The following is an 18,694-nucleotide window of genomic DNA, read 5'->3' on the forward strand; positions in this document are numbered from 1 at the left end:
TAAAAATGGGAATGTAACAAGACAGAAGCCATTGGTCACTAAGAAGAACATCAGCGCTTGCCTTAATTTTGCCAAAAAAGTTTCCGGATAACCTTCCACACTTATGGAGGAATGTTCTATGGACAAATGAGTCGAAAGTGGGACTTTACAGGCTATTTGAGTGTCATTAAGAATGGGGAATAACAATCACTGGATTCATGATTAGAATCTCATAGCAACCGTCAGGCCTAGAGTGGTAGTATCTTGGTTTGCAATATTTTGTTGTACCAGGACTAGGACAACTTGCTGTCATTGAAGGAAGCAGGAATTCTGCTTGTGTTAGAGAATTCTACAAGAGAATATCAGGCCACCTGTCTGAAAACTAAAATACAAGTGGATCATGAAGCAAGACAGTGATCCTAAACATGCAAATAAGTATACAAGATTGAAGAAGAACAAATTCAGTTTTGGAATGACCAAGTCAAAATCCAGACCTAAACCCCTTCAAACTGTTGTGACAACATTTGAAACAAGCAGTTCAGGGTAGAAAATCCTCTAATGTTATTGAGTAGAAGCAGTTTGCCATGAAGAAATGGGCCACAGCAATGGGACAGACTTATGACCAATTACAGGAATTGTTTGATTTCAGTTACAGAAACTAAAGATAGTGCAACCAGTTACTGAATGAAAGACCGTGATTATTTTTTTCATGCTGGCACTTTGCATGTTTTCAGAAAATCTAAAAGGTGGAAATACTTTTTTTCACAGAATTATACAGTAGTGCTAGATGTATGGAAAGTCACTTTTTGTTTTGACTTTTTAACTGTGACCAGTGATGCTTTTAATGAAGCCTTTGAAAGAGCTTGTCAGAAACCTCTCCTCAGTTACTAGTACTTGCACCAGATGCAAAGTTCTTGATGTTAATCTGAGTGTTAAATTCTTCTGTCCAGGGAAATAGAGACTCTGGAGAAAAAAGTTTCAGTCTTCCATTTGTTACAGATTTGCTATTTTTATGGAAATTATTTGAAAAACTTTATTACAGTGATTAACCAGCACAGGAAATTATCTGAATATTGATTGTAGCTGAAGTATGAGAGAGAAGCAGACTATGGTATATAAGTTGAAAACTTGGAAGTTCGAATGCAGGAAAACTAGCTTTGGATCGGTGTCAAGTGTTCAACCTCACTACTGAATAATTAGAAGTTTACTCATGGTTCAGTTTCCTTGTGGGGGGAAATCTTGTGATTTAAAGTTTGTTTACAGTGTTTTATATGTAAATAATCTTCAAATCTATAACCTTTCTTCTCTTTGGAGGACATTCTTTTCCATAAATTTAGTTTGTAGCATCTGACACTAAGAACAAGCAGTGTTTAGCAGGATGGTTGTATGACAGGGAACAAATAATACAAAACTGTTTGAAAATATTCAGTTGTGAGCAGGCCACGTTCTATGTAGTGAAATGTAGCTCTCAACCTCAAAGTCTGAGATAGGCAATATTTTCTCACTATCTGCTTCATGCCTGGCTGCCTAACTAGCGCATTGAGGATTTATTACTGTTACGTTACAAATTCCAGGTTTTGGTGTTGTTATTTTACTATTTGATAAGTGTCAGTGGCTATAGATAAAATATACATTAATCTACTCTGTGGATTAAGTTTGCTTCTACTGGATGAGCTATCAGCCTAAAGGAAAGTTGTTTTTCTCTCCCCGAAAGCACTTACATCTTCTGCCCTCTAGTGGTGAAATCCTAACTCTTCCAAATCCCACTTAAGATATCAGTAACAGATGACAGTTATAGATGAAAACTTGGCACTACCCAGAGGTGGGGGCCTTTGAAATATAGCAGAGGAGGAGGGCTGTTATTCAGACAAAACCTAATCATCCCACATCTTGAAGTTTTGTGTCCCCAAATGTGATGGCTATAGCCTGTTGCATGCAGCCATTTTTTCCCTTTCTTTTTCTTTCTCCTTTTGCAGAACACATCCAGTCTGGATCATTTCGATCGGCTCAAGACCCTGGGTACCGGCTCTTTTGGGCGAGTGATGCTTGTGAAGCACAAGGAGTCTGGAAATTATTTTGCCATGAAAATCCTTGATAAGCAGAAAGTGAGTCTAGAGTTGCTGATGATCTTTGCATTGCAAGCCAGGATTGAAGAAGAGGTTGTACCTGGCTTGGTCTCATTTCTTTCCTGTATTGCAGGTTGTTAAGCTGAAGCAGATTGAGCACACCCTCAATGAAAAACGCATCCTCCAGGCTGTGAACTTCCCATTCCTTGTCAGGCTAGAGTATTCTTTCAAGGTAGGTAATGCCAAGTATCAGTCTTTCTCTCTCCCCTGCTGGAGTCCTGGTTCTCTGAACATCTGTCGCTCTGAAGTGATCAGAAATCTGGCTCCAAGGAAGCATTTTTCTTTCTAGAGGCAGTGAGCAGATGAACACAGTGAGTACCTTCATGTAAGTGTCCTCTGCAATTAAAACACATACGAACACTTACCAAAACCTTTAGCCATCATAAGCGTCTTGCAGTGTAGTAGAAGGGAGAGATTCTTAGTTCTCAGTGTTAAAGTGCCAGTCTTGGAAATAATTCTACCTTCCATGAAAAGAATGTGCAACACTCTGAAAAGTGCATAAAAATGACTTTGTGACAATTGTACAGTGGCAGCCTAGAAAAGGAAAACTTTGAAATGACCAATATGAAATTGCCATAATGAGCATGTAAGTTTGGGATATGCAGCGTAACAAAACATCATACTGCTTTAGAGGCTTGACCACTCAAAATGCTCTAAGGGGTTATGTTATTTAACCCACCTGTCAGACTTAGTTATAAAAAGCCATTAGACTCAACATATCTTTGATGTAAAGTGCAAAATGAGTTTTAAAATCCTTCTGGTATTTTCTGTGTTTGTAACATAAGATGGGCTGAGCTGTGTTGATACTGTGTCTGGGTTTTTTTACTAAATCCTTGAGGTCCACCAGCATGCAAAGGAATAGATTTAACATGAAAGAATTCTGAGTCCAAGAATGTGTCCTGAGCACTAGAACAACAAGCTCATGGCCTTTCCACCCAAAAATCCTCTCTTGGTTAATCACCTCCTGGGTCCAAACCTTCTTTCATTCCAATATTTTAATTTATGACTGAAGAGGACCCTGTTTTGTTGTTACTGTTGTTAAACACTTAGGAGCAACAAGTCATTTTTATCTACTGGAAATCACCAAAAGGCTTACCAGTACATTCTGAACTAACTTCTGCACAACCTTGAGCTAAGATTATGAACATAATATTTATTTGAAAACTTGCCAAGTTAAGACCTGTGCTAGTTATTTCCCCCAGCATTGCAGTCCTTGACAATAAAATATCAAAGTTTATGACTCAATATGTTTGAGGTATTATCCACAGTTTATACAGTATCAGGCCTGAGCAACTTGTAGCAGGGAAAGGGCCACACTGATAAATTAAAAATCCTCATGGACCGCAAAGGAATATCTGCATGCCAATCCGCTGTTCCACAGCTAGCAAAGTGACTGTGGTGCCAGAGGTAGCGGTGAGGCACAGAGGTGCTTGGCAGTGCATCTTTTGGGGAGGTGGTGGTGGTGAATTTATTACTTTTTTAAAAACACTGGCGGGCTGCACAAGGCTCCTTGGTGGGCCACATGTTGTACAAGCCTGGTATATAAAATCTTCTGATTGTAGAGATGAGGATTGGACCTTGATTCTAAATACATGTTTATTCAACAATTAGTCACATTTTTATTAATGGGAGTGACTTCCTAGTATCAGTGTTTAGGATTGAACTCTTACAGTTAAACTTATCTGTACATATCTAATTCATCCCATTGCTGGTGAGAGTAATGTGTAGAAGTGAATAGAGGTAGTAGTCCATTTCACTAATGTATGAAATGGGTTTCTTATGTTCCTTCTTAAGGTTGCAGTAGTGTTAAGGACATAAGAATAGTTGTGCAGGATCAGGCCAAGGCCCATTCTAATCCAACATTTTGTTTTTCATAGTGACCACCAAATATCTCTGGAATGTCATAGACAATTGAGGGGGACATATCCCTCTTCCTCCACTGTTCTCCTACAACTGGTATTTGATAGCCCTTATTAGATTTGTTGTCTGTGAATTTATCTATTACTCTTCCTAGTGGCCATGACCATGTCTTATAATAATTCCACAGATGAATTAATCAGAAAAAGTGTTTCTTTTGTTTGTTCTAACCACTTTCTAAGTCAGCTTTGTTGGACTAAACCAGCTTTGCTGGTTCTAGTGTTTTGAGAATGCGAGGAAAAAAAATCCCAGGTCTACTTTGTCCATGCCATGCATGATTTTATATAGTTTGATCATGTTTGCCCCCCATTCCAGTTGCTTTTCTTTTAAGCTCATTCTAGCCTTTTAAGGGAAGGTATTTGAATTCTCTGATCATTTTAGTTATCCTTATTTGCACCTATTCCAGCTCTATTATATCATTTTTTAAAACGTGGCAACTATAACTATATAATATAATGTTACTATTTTTTATTAAATTTATATGCTGCCATGCTCCCAGCAACTCTGGGCAGTTACAATATCCCAACTGTTGGCAGTTTTATTTTCAGTCTCATTCCTAGTGATTCCTTGTAGAAAATTTGCATTTTTCACAGCTGCCATATACTTAGTTGACATCTTCATTGATCTGCAACCTCTAGAGCCTTTTCTTAATTAGTTGCAGACAACTCAGACCCAATTCTGTATATATGTAAAGTTTGTTGGGTTTTTGCCTAATGTGCACCACTTTACACTATTTAAAGTGAGCTGAATTTGCCAGGTGATTTATTATTCACTCATTTAAAGACATTCTTCTAGAACTCTTGTAACGGTATGAAGAGACCTTTTATAGAAAATGAAGGTAGAAGCAAGACAATGTCTGGTATTAAAAACAATCTGATGTCAAGCCAGCATTAAGTTTGTGCACATATGTGGTATTAATGAATAGGGAGGAAGAACAGTTTGCAGGGCTGCTGTGAAGAGTATTCTAGCCATCTGGTGGGCGAAGTCACTTCTATATGCTCTGAGTTGGACTCTTGCTGTGCAGATCTTATGGAGTTGACTGAGGCATGATCTGGCTATGTGATCTGGGAGGAGTTTGAGCCTGTTGGTCCTGAGGAAGTGGACAGAGTCCTCAGGGCTATGAGTTTGACCACCTGTGTATTACATCTGTGTCCTTCCTAGATGATCAGGGTTGCATGGGAGGTGATGTGTTGTTGAGTCCAGGTGGTGTTTTTCATCGGTGGGGTGAATTAGGTGGTGGTCACATCTGCCATTAAAGAGGCAGTGGTCTGCCCCCTCCTCAAGAAACCATCATTGGACCCAATAATATTGAACAATTTTCATCCAGTTTCCAATCTCCCCTTTTTAGGGAAGGTTGTGGAGAAAGTAGTTAGGCTGCAGCTTCAGAGGACTCAGGAGGATATGGATCCTTTTCAGTCATGTTTCAGGCCTGAGCATAGTAGGGAGATGGCATTGATCATACTTGCAGGTAACTTCTGGAGGGATGGGGACAGTGCATTCATCCTGACCTTCCTTAATCTCTTAGCAGTTTTGGATATCATTCATCATGGTATCCTTCTGGGCAGGCTTAGGGAATAGGAATTTGGGAGGGGGGATGGTGTTACTGGTTCTCCTTCTTTCCCCAAGGTTGATTCCAGTCAGTGTTGTTGGGGGGAAGAGATCAAGACCTAGGCCCCTGCTCTGTGGAGTCCCTCAGGGCTGTACCCTCTTCCTGCCCCTATTTAACATCTACATGAAACTGCTGGCTGAAGTCATCTGCCAGCATGGAGTGAGATCAGCATATCTGTATGCTGATAATAGTCAGACATGTCTACCTCTGGTCGACAAGTGAAGCTGTCAAGGTTCTGACTCAGTATTGGAAGCTGTGGTGGTCTAGATAGGAAGAAACAGGCTTTGGCTCAACTCTAATAAGACTGAGTGGCTATGGGTTTTATGCAGATTTTCCATCTTTAGTTATGGATGGGGTGGCATTCCCCCAGGCAAAAGTGGTGTGCAGTTTGGGGTTCCTCCAGGACTCTCAGCTCCTCCTGGAAGAGCAAGTGTCAGCTGTGGCCAGGAGAACCTTTGCAAACTTCATCTTGTACACCAATTGCACTCATTCCTGGATTGGGAGGCACTGCTCACAGCCACTCTTGGCTTAGTCACCTCCTGCTTGGATTACTGCAATGTACTTTACATGGGACTGCCCTTGAAGAATATTTGGAAACTACAACTGGTTCAAAATTTGGACAGTGAGTAGTTACAGGACATGCCTCAATATGCCCATGTTACGCCACTACTTGCAATTACCTATAAAGCCCTTCATGACACAGGGGCAGGATATTTGTGGACTGCCTCTCTGTCGTTAGTTCTGCTGAGTCCACCAGATCCAACAGAGTTGGCATGCTCTGAGTCCCTTCCATTAAGCAATGCCATCTGATGGAACCCAGGAAGCATGCTTTCTCTGTCATGGTATCTGCCCTGTGGAACAGCATGTCATCTCCTCCTCCTCCTCCTCCTCCTCCTCCTCCTCCTCCTCCCCAAATTTGGATTGCCCTATTGGCCCTTCTTAAGGCTGTGAAGAACTGTGGGTGGTAGGCCAGAGTGTTGAGTGAGTCCATCTCTAAAAGGCATTGTAGTACAGTGGGGCAAAAAAGTATTTAGTCAGCCACCAATTGTGCAAGTTCTCCCACTTAAAAAGATGAGAGAGGCCTGTAATTTTCATCATAGGTATATCTCAACTATGAGAGACAAAATGGGGAAAAAAATCTAGAAAATCACATTGTCTGGTTTTTAAAGAATTTATTTGCAAATCATGGTGGAAAATAAGTATTTGGTCACCTACAAACAAGCAAGATGTCTGGCTCTCACAGACCTGTAACTACTTCTTTAAGAGGCTCCTCTGTCCTCCACTCGTTACCTGTAGTAATGGCACCTGTTTGACCTTGTTATCAGTATAAAAGACACCTGTCCACAACCTCAAACAGTCACACTTCAAACTCCACTATGGCCAAGACCAAAGAGCTGTCGAAGGACACCAGAAACAAAATTGTAGACCTGCACCAGGCTGGGAAGACTGAATCTGCAATAGGGAAGCAGCTTGGTGTGAAGAAATCAACTGTGGGAGCAATAATTAGAAAATGGAAGACATACAAGACCACTGATAATCTCCCTCGATCTGGGGCTCTATGCAAGATCTCACCCCGTGGGGTCAAAATGATCACAAGAACGGTGAGCAAAAATCCCAGAACCACATGGGGGGACCTAGTGAATGACCTGCAGAGAGCTGGGACCAAAGTAACAAAGGCTACCATCAGTAACACACTACGCTGCCAGGGACTCAAATCCTGCAGTGCCAGATGTGTCCCCCTGCTTAAGCCAGTACATGTCCGGGCCCATCTGAAGTTTGCTAGAGAGCATTTGGATGATCCAGAAGAGGATTGGGAGAATGTCAGATGAAACCAAAGTAGAACGTTTTGGTCTAAACTCAACTCGTCGTGTTTGGAGGAGAGAGAATGCTGAGTTGCATCCAAAGAACACCATACCTACTGTGAAGCATGGGGGTGGAAACATCATGCTTTGGGGCTGTTTTTCTGCAAAGGGACCAGGACGACTGATCCGTGTAAAGGAAAGAATGAAAGGGGCCATGTATCATGAGAGTTTGAGTGAACACCTCCTTCCATCAGCAAGGGCATTGAAGATGAAACGTGGGTGGGTCTTTCAGCATGACAATGATCCCAAACACACTGCCCGGGCAATGAAGGAGTGGCTTTGTAAGAAGCATTTCAAGGTCCTGGAGTGGCCTAGCCAGTCTCCAGATCTCAACCCCATGGAAAACCTTTGGAGGGAGTTGAAAGTCCGTGTTGCCCAGCGACAGCCCCAAAACATCACTGCTCTAGAGGAGATCTGCATGGAGAAATGGGCCAAAATACCAGCAACAGTGTGTGAAAACCTTGTGAAGACTTACAGAAAATGTTTGACCTCTGTCATTGCCAACAAAGGATATATAACAAAGTATTGAGATGAACTTTTGATATTGACCAAATACTTATTTTCCACCATGATTTGCAAATAAATTCTTTAAAAATCAGACAATGTGATTTTCTGGATTTTTTCCCCCATTTTGTCTCTCATAGTTGAGGTATACCTATGATGAAAATTACAGGCCTCTCTCATCTTTTTAAGTGGGAGAACTTGCACAATTGGTGGCTGACTAAATACTTTTTTGCCCCACTGTATATTGATTGGTGTCCTCTGCCATTTTTTTCTGTTTCTCTTTGATATGCACTGTTTTTATTATTGTTTTTAAGTTGTTTGTAAGTTGCCCAGAGTTGTTTTTGAATTGGATGGCCATCTAAGTTGAATAAACAAACAAACTAATAAATAAGTTATTTATGCATATACACATTCAGGTTTTCAAGTATGGATTTATTGCTGGTGCGGAAGGAACAAGGCACTGATGCAAAAAAAGGGAAATGGACAGAAATAACTATAAAGTAAAAGTAAATAAGTATAAAGAAATAAGTATAAAGATTGGAGAAAAGTAGACAATGCAAAATGTTCCAGCTTTGGAATGATTCTAACAGCAAAATGAAGGTTGGAATAGTCTGTAAGCTAGCTTGGAATGTTTCTGGTAAGATCAGATCAGTCTCTTTCATGAGTTGTAACATTTTTAAGATTGAATTGTTTGTCACAGCTCTAGTAATTAGCCATGGCAGAAGAGGTGAAAAATATTGATATTGAAATCTAAGCAGTAGAATCTGCTCTGTAGCCAGTTCAGATCTATAAGCACTGTAAAAATGGTTTTGGGGAGGGGGGAGGGGGCTGTCCCTTTGCAATTATAAAGCAGTTTCTTTAATTTAAATTTAAATTTAATTGCTTTAATTTCTTTTAAAGGGCACCAATTTGCAAGATAACTAATTCTGTATACAGGAAACTCCTCTTCCTTCTCCCTCCTGCTCATTATTGCATTACTGTAGAAAGACGGTTGTCTTTTTGTAAGAATTTGAATTGTGTACTTGGAATCAGCAGAGGTGAAGAGGGGAGCAAAGCACTACTTGCTATTGCTCTTAGTTTATTTCTGCACTCAATTACAGGATAATTCAAATCTGTACATGGTGATGGAATACATCCCAGGTGGTGAGATGTTCTCCCACCTACGACGGATTGGCAGGTTCAGGTAAGTGTGTTCCCTCATCACTGTAAGGGTGGGATTATGCTAGTGGGAATAGAGGAGCTGGGTATTATAGGTCATATATCTGATTCCCAGTTGTGTTAAAGCAGGGAGCAGGTCTAATAAATAATGGCTTCCAGTTTCTTTCGCCTTGTACATAAGAATATCTGGGAAAAATCTATGAATTTCTTTGCATTGCCTGCTAATCTCTGATAAGAGATTATGCATTTTGAGATAGGATGGAAAGTTAGGATGGAAACTGTTTTGTGGCTATATGGCCAAGTGTGGTAAGGTCACGAGCATAACACTTTTCATCAAATGATTGTTGCTGATTTGGGCATAAAATTGGCAAGATTCAGAGTAAGAAAAAAGCTTCAGCGTGGGCTTAGTTTAGAGTTGCTCTTGTAAGACATTTGATGGAAAAGTTGAGTTTATATTGAAAAAGAGGAAAGGAATATCTGGCTCCTTGTCAGTGCCTGGGGAACAGTGTAGAGTGAAAGCCTAACTGACATTGATTAGAAATCAGTTATGAAATTCTTTCCCCTATTCCCCCCCCTTTTTTTTTACAGTGAACCTCATGCTCGGTTCTATGCCGCTCAGATTGTGTTGACTTTTGAGTACCTGCACTCACTAGATCTTATCTACCGAGACTTGAAGCCCGAAAATCTCCTCATCGACCAGCAGGGCTATATTGAGGTAGTGCTATTTCTATCAATTTCATACCCATATTCAGCACCCTAAGAATTGCTATCCTTATTAATAGTCTGGCTCATATATAATGAAACCCTACAAAATGTAGAGTTTCTTTGCCTTTAGTTTAGCTCAGTATTTTAATCTAATCAAACCATGGTTTAGGTAATCATTATGTGCAAATCTGACCACTAGAGTGTGTTAACAAGCCATGACTGAACAAACTGGCTCCGCATGACGTGTGAACTAAGCCCCTGTGTCTGGTTATTAGGGTTTGTTTTTTTTACAGGTAGTCCTTGCTTAATGACCCTAATTGGGACTGGCAACTCCACTAAACGAAGCAGTCCTTAACTGGGAAATCACATGACCAAGACTGTGCTTTCCAGCTGGAAAGAGATAACACTACTCAGTTTTACACCTTTGGTTTTTGTTTGCCTCCTAACTACTCCCCAGCTCTTTACAATGCTGGAGTGCCTATGTACTGTCTTGTACGCACTGAAAGCAGTGTGATCGTGCCTGACCCTTTCCCGCTCTTGCTCTCTTGAAATCTCTTCCTTTCCAATATCTCTGCTCTGCAAGGGGGGAAGGTTTGCCTGTAGAAATTGCTTTCTTTTTTTCTCCCCCTCCCCTACTCCCTGCAGAGCAGAGAGATTGGAGAGAAAGAGATTTTAAGAGAGTAAGCTGTTTGCTCTTCTACACATTGAGAGCAATGTGATCTTCCTGGCAGTAGGAAAGGGTCAGGCAAAGGAGAGATTGCCTACAGAAATTGCTTGGTTTCTTTCCTCCCCCCTGCGACACCCCCCCCGCGACACCCCCCCCCCCCGCAGAGCAGAGAGATTGGAGAGAAAGAGATTTCAAGAGAGTACTATAAGCTGTTTGCATAGTGCACTCGCAACTCCCCGGGCTGCCAGCGTGATCACATCACTTTTGATGTGTAGGAAAGCAAACAGCTTATTTTCTTGCAATCCCCTCCTCTCCAATCAATCTGCTCTGCAAGGGGGGGGGGAAAGAAAAAACACAGGTCAGGCACAAAACAATGCATACTGATTGTAATGGTGATCACATGACTGAGGGACACTGTGAAAGTCATAAATAGTCCTTAAAATTATTTTTCCATCACCGTTGGTACTTTGAATGGTCGCTGAATGAACGGTCAGTGAGTGAGGACTACCTGTATAAGTAAATGAACACTGCTATGCATAAGCAATTTTGTATTAATGTGATAGAATTACTGAAAGGAAGACAGAAAGATACATGTCCTCCAATTATTTATATTTGATTAATAGGAATATAGCACTCAACAACAGCCTGTATAATTGAATGTACTCTGAATAACCAGATACTATATTGTACTTTTCTTATCTTAGAAAATATTACACATCTTAGTATTGGCTCTTAGGAGATTTTTGATTCTGCAAAACAAATCTCCTTAATCTATCTGTTCTACCCTAAATATCCTCTTTACCCAGGCTGAGTTTGTGGTTAACATACATTCCCACCCCTTCATCTGTATTGCCGACAAATCTCATTTTTTAAACTGATCTTCAGGTCACAGATTTTGGCTTTGCCAAACGAGTGAAAGGCCGAACATGGACCCTTTGTGGGACTCCAGAATATTTGGCTCCTGAAATCATTTTGAGTAAGGTGAGTGATCCATATTCTTCATGGACATTATGATGTACTTCTGTGCCTAGTCAGCATGGGGGAGGGCTGGGAGAGCCCCCCAGCTCTTTGGACATTCTAAGTTCCCCTTGTTCTGATTGTGATCTGAGTTTTCATTCCTCTTGCAGGGTTATAACAAAGCAGTGGACTGGTGGGCCCTAGGTGTCCTCATCTATGAGATGGCAGCTGGCTATCCTCCATTCTTTGCAGACCAGCCCATTCAGATTTATGAGAAAATTGTCTCTGGGAAGGTAATGTTTCAGCAGAGTGACTTATTTGCTGGATGCAAGGTATTACACCTGCCTGTTGTACATTATTGGCCACTTTTTACATGGAATAGAATCTAGACCTTACCTTGATAGCACATTAAAGTGGGGTGTTTTTTTTTAACATACATTTCTAATGCTCACTAAAGCATGGATATAACTTTTCCCTCCCAGATGAATGCTAGAGTAACTGTAGTTCTGTAGCCTGTGAGTGGACACATTTAAACTATTCCCTTGACAACATTTTGAATTTAACTTTTTGGCATTACTAACAGCTTTCATCGTGTATGTATGGAATGTATGGAAATATGCATGGCTACTCTTTTTCTGTGTAATGGTTGAAGAGCGTAAAACCAGGCAAAGGGGTACACTTATTGTAACCATGAAGTTGTGAGTTTCCAGGATTTCATTTGGGAAGGACTAAATAGAAAAAGAACTCGTATCCTAGGAGAAAGTCTCCACTCCCAACTCTTAGTAGAACCAAGTTCATATGCTACCTTTTTGATCATCTGTATCTAACCTTTTTCTCCTTCTTCTTCCTTTACCACTCTCCTGAAAAAGTTTCAAAGAGCCCTGCTAACACACATTGTTCTAAAAATTACCTCTGAAACAGTTGATACCAGCTACTGTTTGAGGCAGAATATTGAACCAAAAACTGCACTGATTCAGCCTTTCTCCACAGCTCTTACTGTAAGAAAACTTATCCTTACTGAAAAACAGGCAAGGATAATGTTTTGTTAGGTCTACTGCTTCATTTACTGTGGATCGCTGCCTTGATTTACTTTTGATTTGAAATTCATGCAGGTATTACAGGTTCCTACAGTCATTCAGCAAAGCAATTGTCCTAAATTTTTAAAAATAACTTAATTCTTTTTCCCACTAACAACATTAGCATTGTGGCTGGACACATATTATTTTTAACTTGTTGGGTTAATATACAATATATCAGAACCTTGTTTGTGCTGCACTTTTGAACTGTAACAGTTCAACTTAATCAGTGAAAGGTTTCTTTTTTATGTTAGAGCCTCCTATCTCTCAACTTCCCTTGGGTAACTGCTTTATATTCTCAGTTTTAAAAAAGTATTTTTGGAGAAAGTGCAGATGTGCTATGGGTGCATTTGAGAGTAAAAAATTCTTCTCTTTCAACAGCTTGTTTGCCAACATTTCTCTTCTCAATCCCCCCCCCCCCCCCCACCATCATCAGTTCAGGATTTGGGTGAAGTTGTTCTCTCATTTTTTTTAAAAAAACCTTTTTCTGCTCAGATATTTATGTTTGGCACCTTAGTTCATTGCAGGGGCAAATCTAAGTTAAATGAACCAAGAAACCAACTTCTGCAAGTACATCAGATATCTTTAAAAAATATATTCCAGCTATATGCATTAGGTAAATATGTAATTTATTGACTTGCATAAATTACATTTGGCTTAAAACAGTTATCTTGCTAGCCTTGGTGCCACTCTTTCTCCACTGGAGTCTGCCTAGTTGAAATAGAGAAAAGATGGGCCAAGCTCAGATATAAAAGATCTACTTTTGCTTTTTCTTGTTTTATTTTTCTAGAACCCAAGATCCAAATGCTAGAAACACACACTTAGATTTTAAAACCCTGAACCCAAAATGTTTATTTTCTTTTATTTTTGAATATTAGTACTGAATACACCTTGTATAGTTCTAGGCAAATAAATTAAAATAAATCTTTTTTCAGTAGTATAATGTTAAGCTACTGTAATCAATCAATTGGGAACCAGGAATATTGCAAGACACAAAATCTGCCCTCTGCTTGCCCTAAATTTGAATTAATTACTAAATTCTACTCTGTAGAATAGTTTGGCAATCTATGAGAGTTTCATGCAGGAATATTCTGGAGAAGCAGGGCACTTTGAAAAAAGCATGAGAGACATACACTATTTGTTAGTTTAAAAAAAAAAAAAACTCCTGCTCCTCTTGTGTCAACGGTGTTTATTATACCATCTGTACTTTTCTATCTTCAAATCTTGAGAGACAGAAGATTTTGTGAAAATAAGGTCTCCAATTCCTGGGAATTCAAATACAAGATGTACTTGAAAACCAACCTGGAACTGTAGTTCTGTGGTAAATGTTCTAACTGCAAAAGTGTGTTAAATTAATGTCTTGAGATATAGAGTGCTCTCTATTAGCCTAGCCATTCCAAATATTCCTGGAGGGCACAAGGTTGGAGATAGGCTGCTATAGCATATGAGAGATCTTGTTCCTATAGCTTTTGGATTTCTTTCTGGGGACAGAAAAAAATCTTGGATTTTCTGCTTCCAGGTCCGCTTCCCATCTCACTTCAGCTCAGACCTGAAGGACCTGTTGCGTAACTTGCTACAGGTAGACCTCACCAAACGCTTTGGCAACCTCAAAAATGGAGTCAACGATATCAAGAATCACAAGTGGTTTGCAACCACCGATTGGATTGCCATCTACCAACGGAAGGTAAACAACTGCAGCCATCAGGCTTTTTTTTTAATATACAGTACATATTATTATCAGACATTAATGTCAATTGCCTACTGGGCTTAAGGCTGCCATTTGCACATATACAAAGGGGGATGTATTTCTTAAAGCTCCAAGTTAGCACCAACATAAGTGCTTCCATAACACTTCACAAAAAGTGGTTTGTTCTAGATCAGTAAACCTTAATTCGAAACCATGGTTTATTTTTGACTTGTTTACAATTATGGCTTTCTGAGTTGTCTACTGGGTGATGTCTAAATGGGTTGTTTGTGGTTTCTTGGCTTGCTTGTATGCTTTGACAAAGCCTCTGCTCAGTCCTCAGAAGCACAAGGCAAGAACAGCTAAAATACAGGAGGGAAAACAAACTAGGAATGGGCCGAACAATTAATGACTGCCCATCTGCATGTCTGAGTTTAGTTTGCTCCATCAATTGCCACTTAGGACACAGAAGGCAGTCTTTCTGCAGCAGGGCCTGTACAATTTTTGATTACTTTGTCAGCCACTGAGGGGCCACCGGAGGGAAGTCAGTGGCATTGTGCCACTGCTGAGAGAGTAGGACCAAACTTCTGACTCCTTTATCTTCAAGGTTTGGAGTTTGGAGACTTAATGCAAATATGTTGCTGCTATTTTCGAGTGAAAAATCAGCAGCACAATTATGGGATTTGGGGTAGAGTCTTATAGCTTGCTCGTCCATGGGTTAGCACAATGGATGCTTGCAGAAATAATTATCATTGTATTTAGGAAATATGTATATGAATCAGCTTTTCCTGGATTTGTAGTTCCTGTAAATTATATTAATTATGCATGATTTGGAGTAGGTCAGTTAATTGTGCAGTTGATAGTGCTATATCAACTAGCTACTATGAGACTTGCCCTTCATCAATTTGACAGAAAATTTTAATTATACAGCTACATTAGTTATTGGTATCAAGATACTAACACCTCCTCTGGATCTCTTGGTCTAAGTCCTAGAGTTATCTGTATGAAGTGACTTATTAGAAGGCAGAAGAGAACAATGGAAGCAGCAACAAAATCCTCCTACCCATTTTGTTTTTGCTTCTTTTCATTTTTGAGCAGCAGTTAAATACAAAGAAGGTACAAAAAGACTCCACTATTGAGAATTGTTTGCCAACAAATACCAGTGGTTATTCCAGGGATCTCCTCAGATTTGCTGGGCTGATTTATAAGCATTGGCTTGGTTAATATATTGTATTAAACCATGGTTTGTGTTAACCAGGGCTTCCTGAGCCTATTTTTTACACTAAATTAACCCAAATCCATAGCTTACAAAGCATGGTATCTTGGTTAGCACATCGTGGTTAGTTAAAACGAAGCACATAGGCTGTCTGAACCCAAGTGATTCTGGAGTTTTAACTTAGCTTTTCCTAAACTAGAAACAAGAAATGGGAGACTCAACTGATAAACCTCTACTTTGGGAAGAAGTGGCTGAGCAGCAGATGTGGAAAAAGTTAGGTAGTGGTCCCACTGAGCTGAAGCAAAGTAGCGATACGTTTGTTTGTGGAGGATATTCTTACCTATTTATCTGGTTTAAAAAAAAACCCTCAAAGCCTGTCCTTTACTTCAAGATGAGTGTGCGGGAGCTACTTTAAGCCAATTTCCCCAATCCTGTTTTGATACCAGAAGTGAGGTAACCTAAGGGGAAATAGCTTTAAGCAGCTGTGTGTTTTGCTGTCTTCTATAAGGAAGCAGGGTCTCCTTAACCCCACTTTATAGATAGACAGGTAAGCACTTTTGTTGGATCTATATATTTAGTTTAATATTCATTGGATTCATCTGAGTGTAAAAGGCCTGTTAAGGCCTGTTGTTGAGGATCTGACGCTCTCCATGCCAACAGAATTGACCTAGTGGCTATATATATTCTTGTCAAGATCACTATATCCCTTACTTGCCTGTTTAAAGGGGGAGAAAGCTAGAAAACTATTTACAATAATAACCAAGCTGGTAGCCCTATTTCACGCTTCATATTATAATTGATCTACTGATCATAAACACATGGTAACATGTCCCCATATTATAATAATGCTTCAATTTATGCTATCCCCTCCACAGGTGGAAGCTCCCTTTATACCAAAGTGCAAAGGACCCGGCGACACAAGTAACTTTGACGACTATGAGGAAGAGGAGATCCGGGTGTCCATCACTGAAAAATGCGCCAAGGAGTTTTCAGAATTTTAGGGCCAGCCCCCTTTGCTTTGTGTGCCCAGGAAAAGAAAGGGCTGGATTTGATCAGCCCCAAGGGCCAGAGTTCCTTGCCTATTTGTTAATTTTGGGAGGTGGGAGCGTGTTGGGGTTCACCTGGATCTGTTTGGGCAGAAAAGAGAAAAGGGGAGTTCATTTGAAGCCGTGGAAAAGAGAGTAGCCTGAATGTCATCCATCCACCATCCACTGCAAGCTATAAGGTGGCTCCCAGCCACCCTCAGGCAGTTTTTAAAACAAATTCCCTTCCTGCTCACACTGACTCCAATCCATACACAAACCCTAATTGGACAGTCCCTGTTTTTTTGGTGGCTTTTTATTTTTAAGGGAAAGGGAATACTTCGTAATTCATCACCATCTATAATGATTTGGTTCCTGGGGCATTGCAAAAAAAAAAAGGGGGGGGAAGGGAATTGGGGGGAAGGCAGAAAGTAAACACATCCACACAGCACTTTGGTGTTTAGACCAGCATTAAACGGGTTATGACCCAACTGTCTCACCTCCCACTGTGAGACAACCCTGTCCTTTTATCAATAGCCCTTTCCTCCCCTCTCCCTTTCCAAGGCTCATTTTATTAACTTTAAAGAAAAAGTTTAAAGAAATAGTTGACTGGCTTAAAAAAAAGGGTTTTAACAGTCTAGGTGGGGGCAATGCTTTTATATGCTCTGTTTCCAGCACAGTTAAATGAAATTCAGCAGGAATTTTAATTCTGTAAAAACAGCTGGATTTTAGCATGAAGAATATGTGGTTTCTTTTCTTTTCTTTTCTATTCTTTTCTTTCTTTCTACACTTGATTTCTAATCTTTGTCCCCAATTTTGGGAAAGAAAGAGGCAATAATATTCACACTTGCAGAAGGGGGACAGTGACTGGCTGCAGCTGGAGCAGGAATACTAAGAGAAGAAACACTGTTTGAATGTGTATTTCCAACCCATTCTTTTTCCTTCTCTTCAGCTACCCTCACCCCTCCAAAATGTATCTCAAGACCAGTTCTACTGTGTCAGGTAACTGCTGGAGTATTTGTCTGAATGGATGAAAAACAAGCAGGATTTGTGAAAGCTGAGAATCTAGCTATTTGTCGTTGTCTGAAGGGGTTTGTCCCCTTTAGTAGCAATTAAGATGGGGTAAAATACATACCTAGTGGAAGATGCTGGCAAGACACATTGGCTGGATATGATTTTCCCTGTTCCAGCCCAAACCTCAGTGTTGGTAACACATGGATCTGTAGGTGGACTCTCCATTGCTCCAATCCTTAAGATCTGGTTTTATGCTAAGATAACAAGAGAAGGATGGAAAACCTAACCCTGATAATAAAGATGGTGAGATTTACAAACAAAATAGACAAAACCCATTCACTTGTGCCATGCTGACAAGGGAGTGACCAGTTTTGGTCTGTAGTTGTGATTGGAAATGAGAAGTGGCATCTGTTTAGAGTCTTTTCTCTGAGAACAGAGAAGCAGTGGGAGTTGGACTCAAAGGATGGGGGGAAGGCAGCTTGTTTTTTGTCCTAAATTTTTCTGATTCTCCCCTTCACCTTTCCAATGCAATGCCTCTTTGTATTCTGTCTTCACCTACCTGACTCCAAATTCACTCTGTCTAAACTCACAGTTTAAGTTTCTTCTGTTCTCCTTCCATGGCTGGAGAGCAGAGTGGGCATCTTTAGATTGATAGATGTAATCTGCACAGAAGTGCTATTAGGATCAGACAAGTTTTATTTGCCCCCCTGACTTCTCATCATCCCTTCCCACCAAGAAGCTCCTCAGTCCCTTCTTTGTCAGGTTGGGGAGGGGAAGACTTAAAGCCATCTGCTCCCAGTCTTGGAAAAAACAAAAACCACTTCTATGTAATCCAACAAAACTTGTTTCACTGAGAAAAAACAAACCCTACTTCCTCTTTAACAGTGTGCTTTGTTGTAAACATATTTGAAACTATTACCAATAAAGTTTTGTTTAAAAAAATAAAGTTTAATTCCTAAAATTTAGTGTAAGCTGGGAAACAGTGGTAAGGCGTTTGAGTAATGATGGTGGGTGCTAAAAGATGACACAAAATAAAAAGGTATGGAATTTTTAGGAATTCACATGATGCAGTTTCATTAACCATTGATACAGCCTACCCTTTGTTTAAAGCTTTGAAACTGATTGACATAACCGAAGGTATGTGAACTGAATGCTCTCTGTTTTAATTTTAAGTTGTCAGTCAATGAAAAGTATTAGC

The 18,694-nt window shown here is 40.1% G+C and overlaps 1 protein-coding gene across 4 annotated transcripts in view; it reads left to right on the forward strand.

Moving 5' to 3' along the window:
- Window positions 1-18,442, forward strand: part of PRKACA (protein kinase cAMP-activated catalytic subunit alpha) — a 71,212-nt gene extending 52,770 nt beyond the window's left edge. For all 4 annotated transcript variants that reach the window (XM_088133560.1, XM_088133563.1, XM_088133561.1 and 1 more), the window contains 8 exons: window positions 1,956-2,084; window positions 2,179-2,277; window positions 9,098-9,180; window positions 9,744-9,870; window positions 11,413-11,508; window positions 11,655-11,777; window positions 14,080-14,244; window positions 16,336-18,442. In XM_088133560.1, coding sequence (XP_087989686.1) covers window positions 1,956-2,084; window positions 2,179-2,277; window positions 9,098-9,180; window positions 9,744-9,870; window positions 11,413-11,508; window positions 11,655-11,777; window positions 14,080-14,244; window positions 16,336-16,461 — 948 coding nt within the window. In that variant the 3' untranslated portion in view covers window positions 16,462-18,442. The remainder of the gene's footprint in view (window positions 1-1,955; window positions 2,085-2,178; window positions 2,278-9,097; window positions 9,181-9,743; window positions 9,871-11,412; window positions 11,509-11,654; window positions 11,778-14,079; window positions 14,245-16,335) is intronic.
- The last annotated feature ends 252 nt before the right edge of the window (window positions 18,443-18,694 follow it).

Source organism: Python bivittatus, unplaced genomic scaffold (genome assembly GCF_059951505.1).
Source record: "Python bivittatus isolate LINGU-HERP-01145 unplaced genomic scaffold, Pbiv_v1 ctg000080_np1212, whole genome shotgun sequence".
In the NCBI taxonomy this organism is placed as follows: domain Eukaryota; kingdom Metazoa; phylum Chordata; class Lepidosauria; order Squamata; family Pythonidae; genus Python; species Python bivittatus.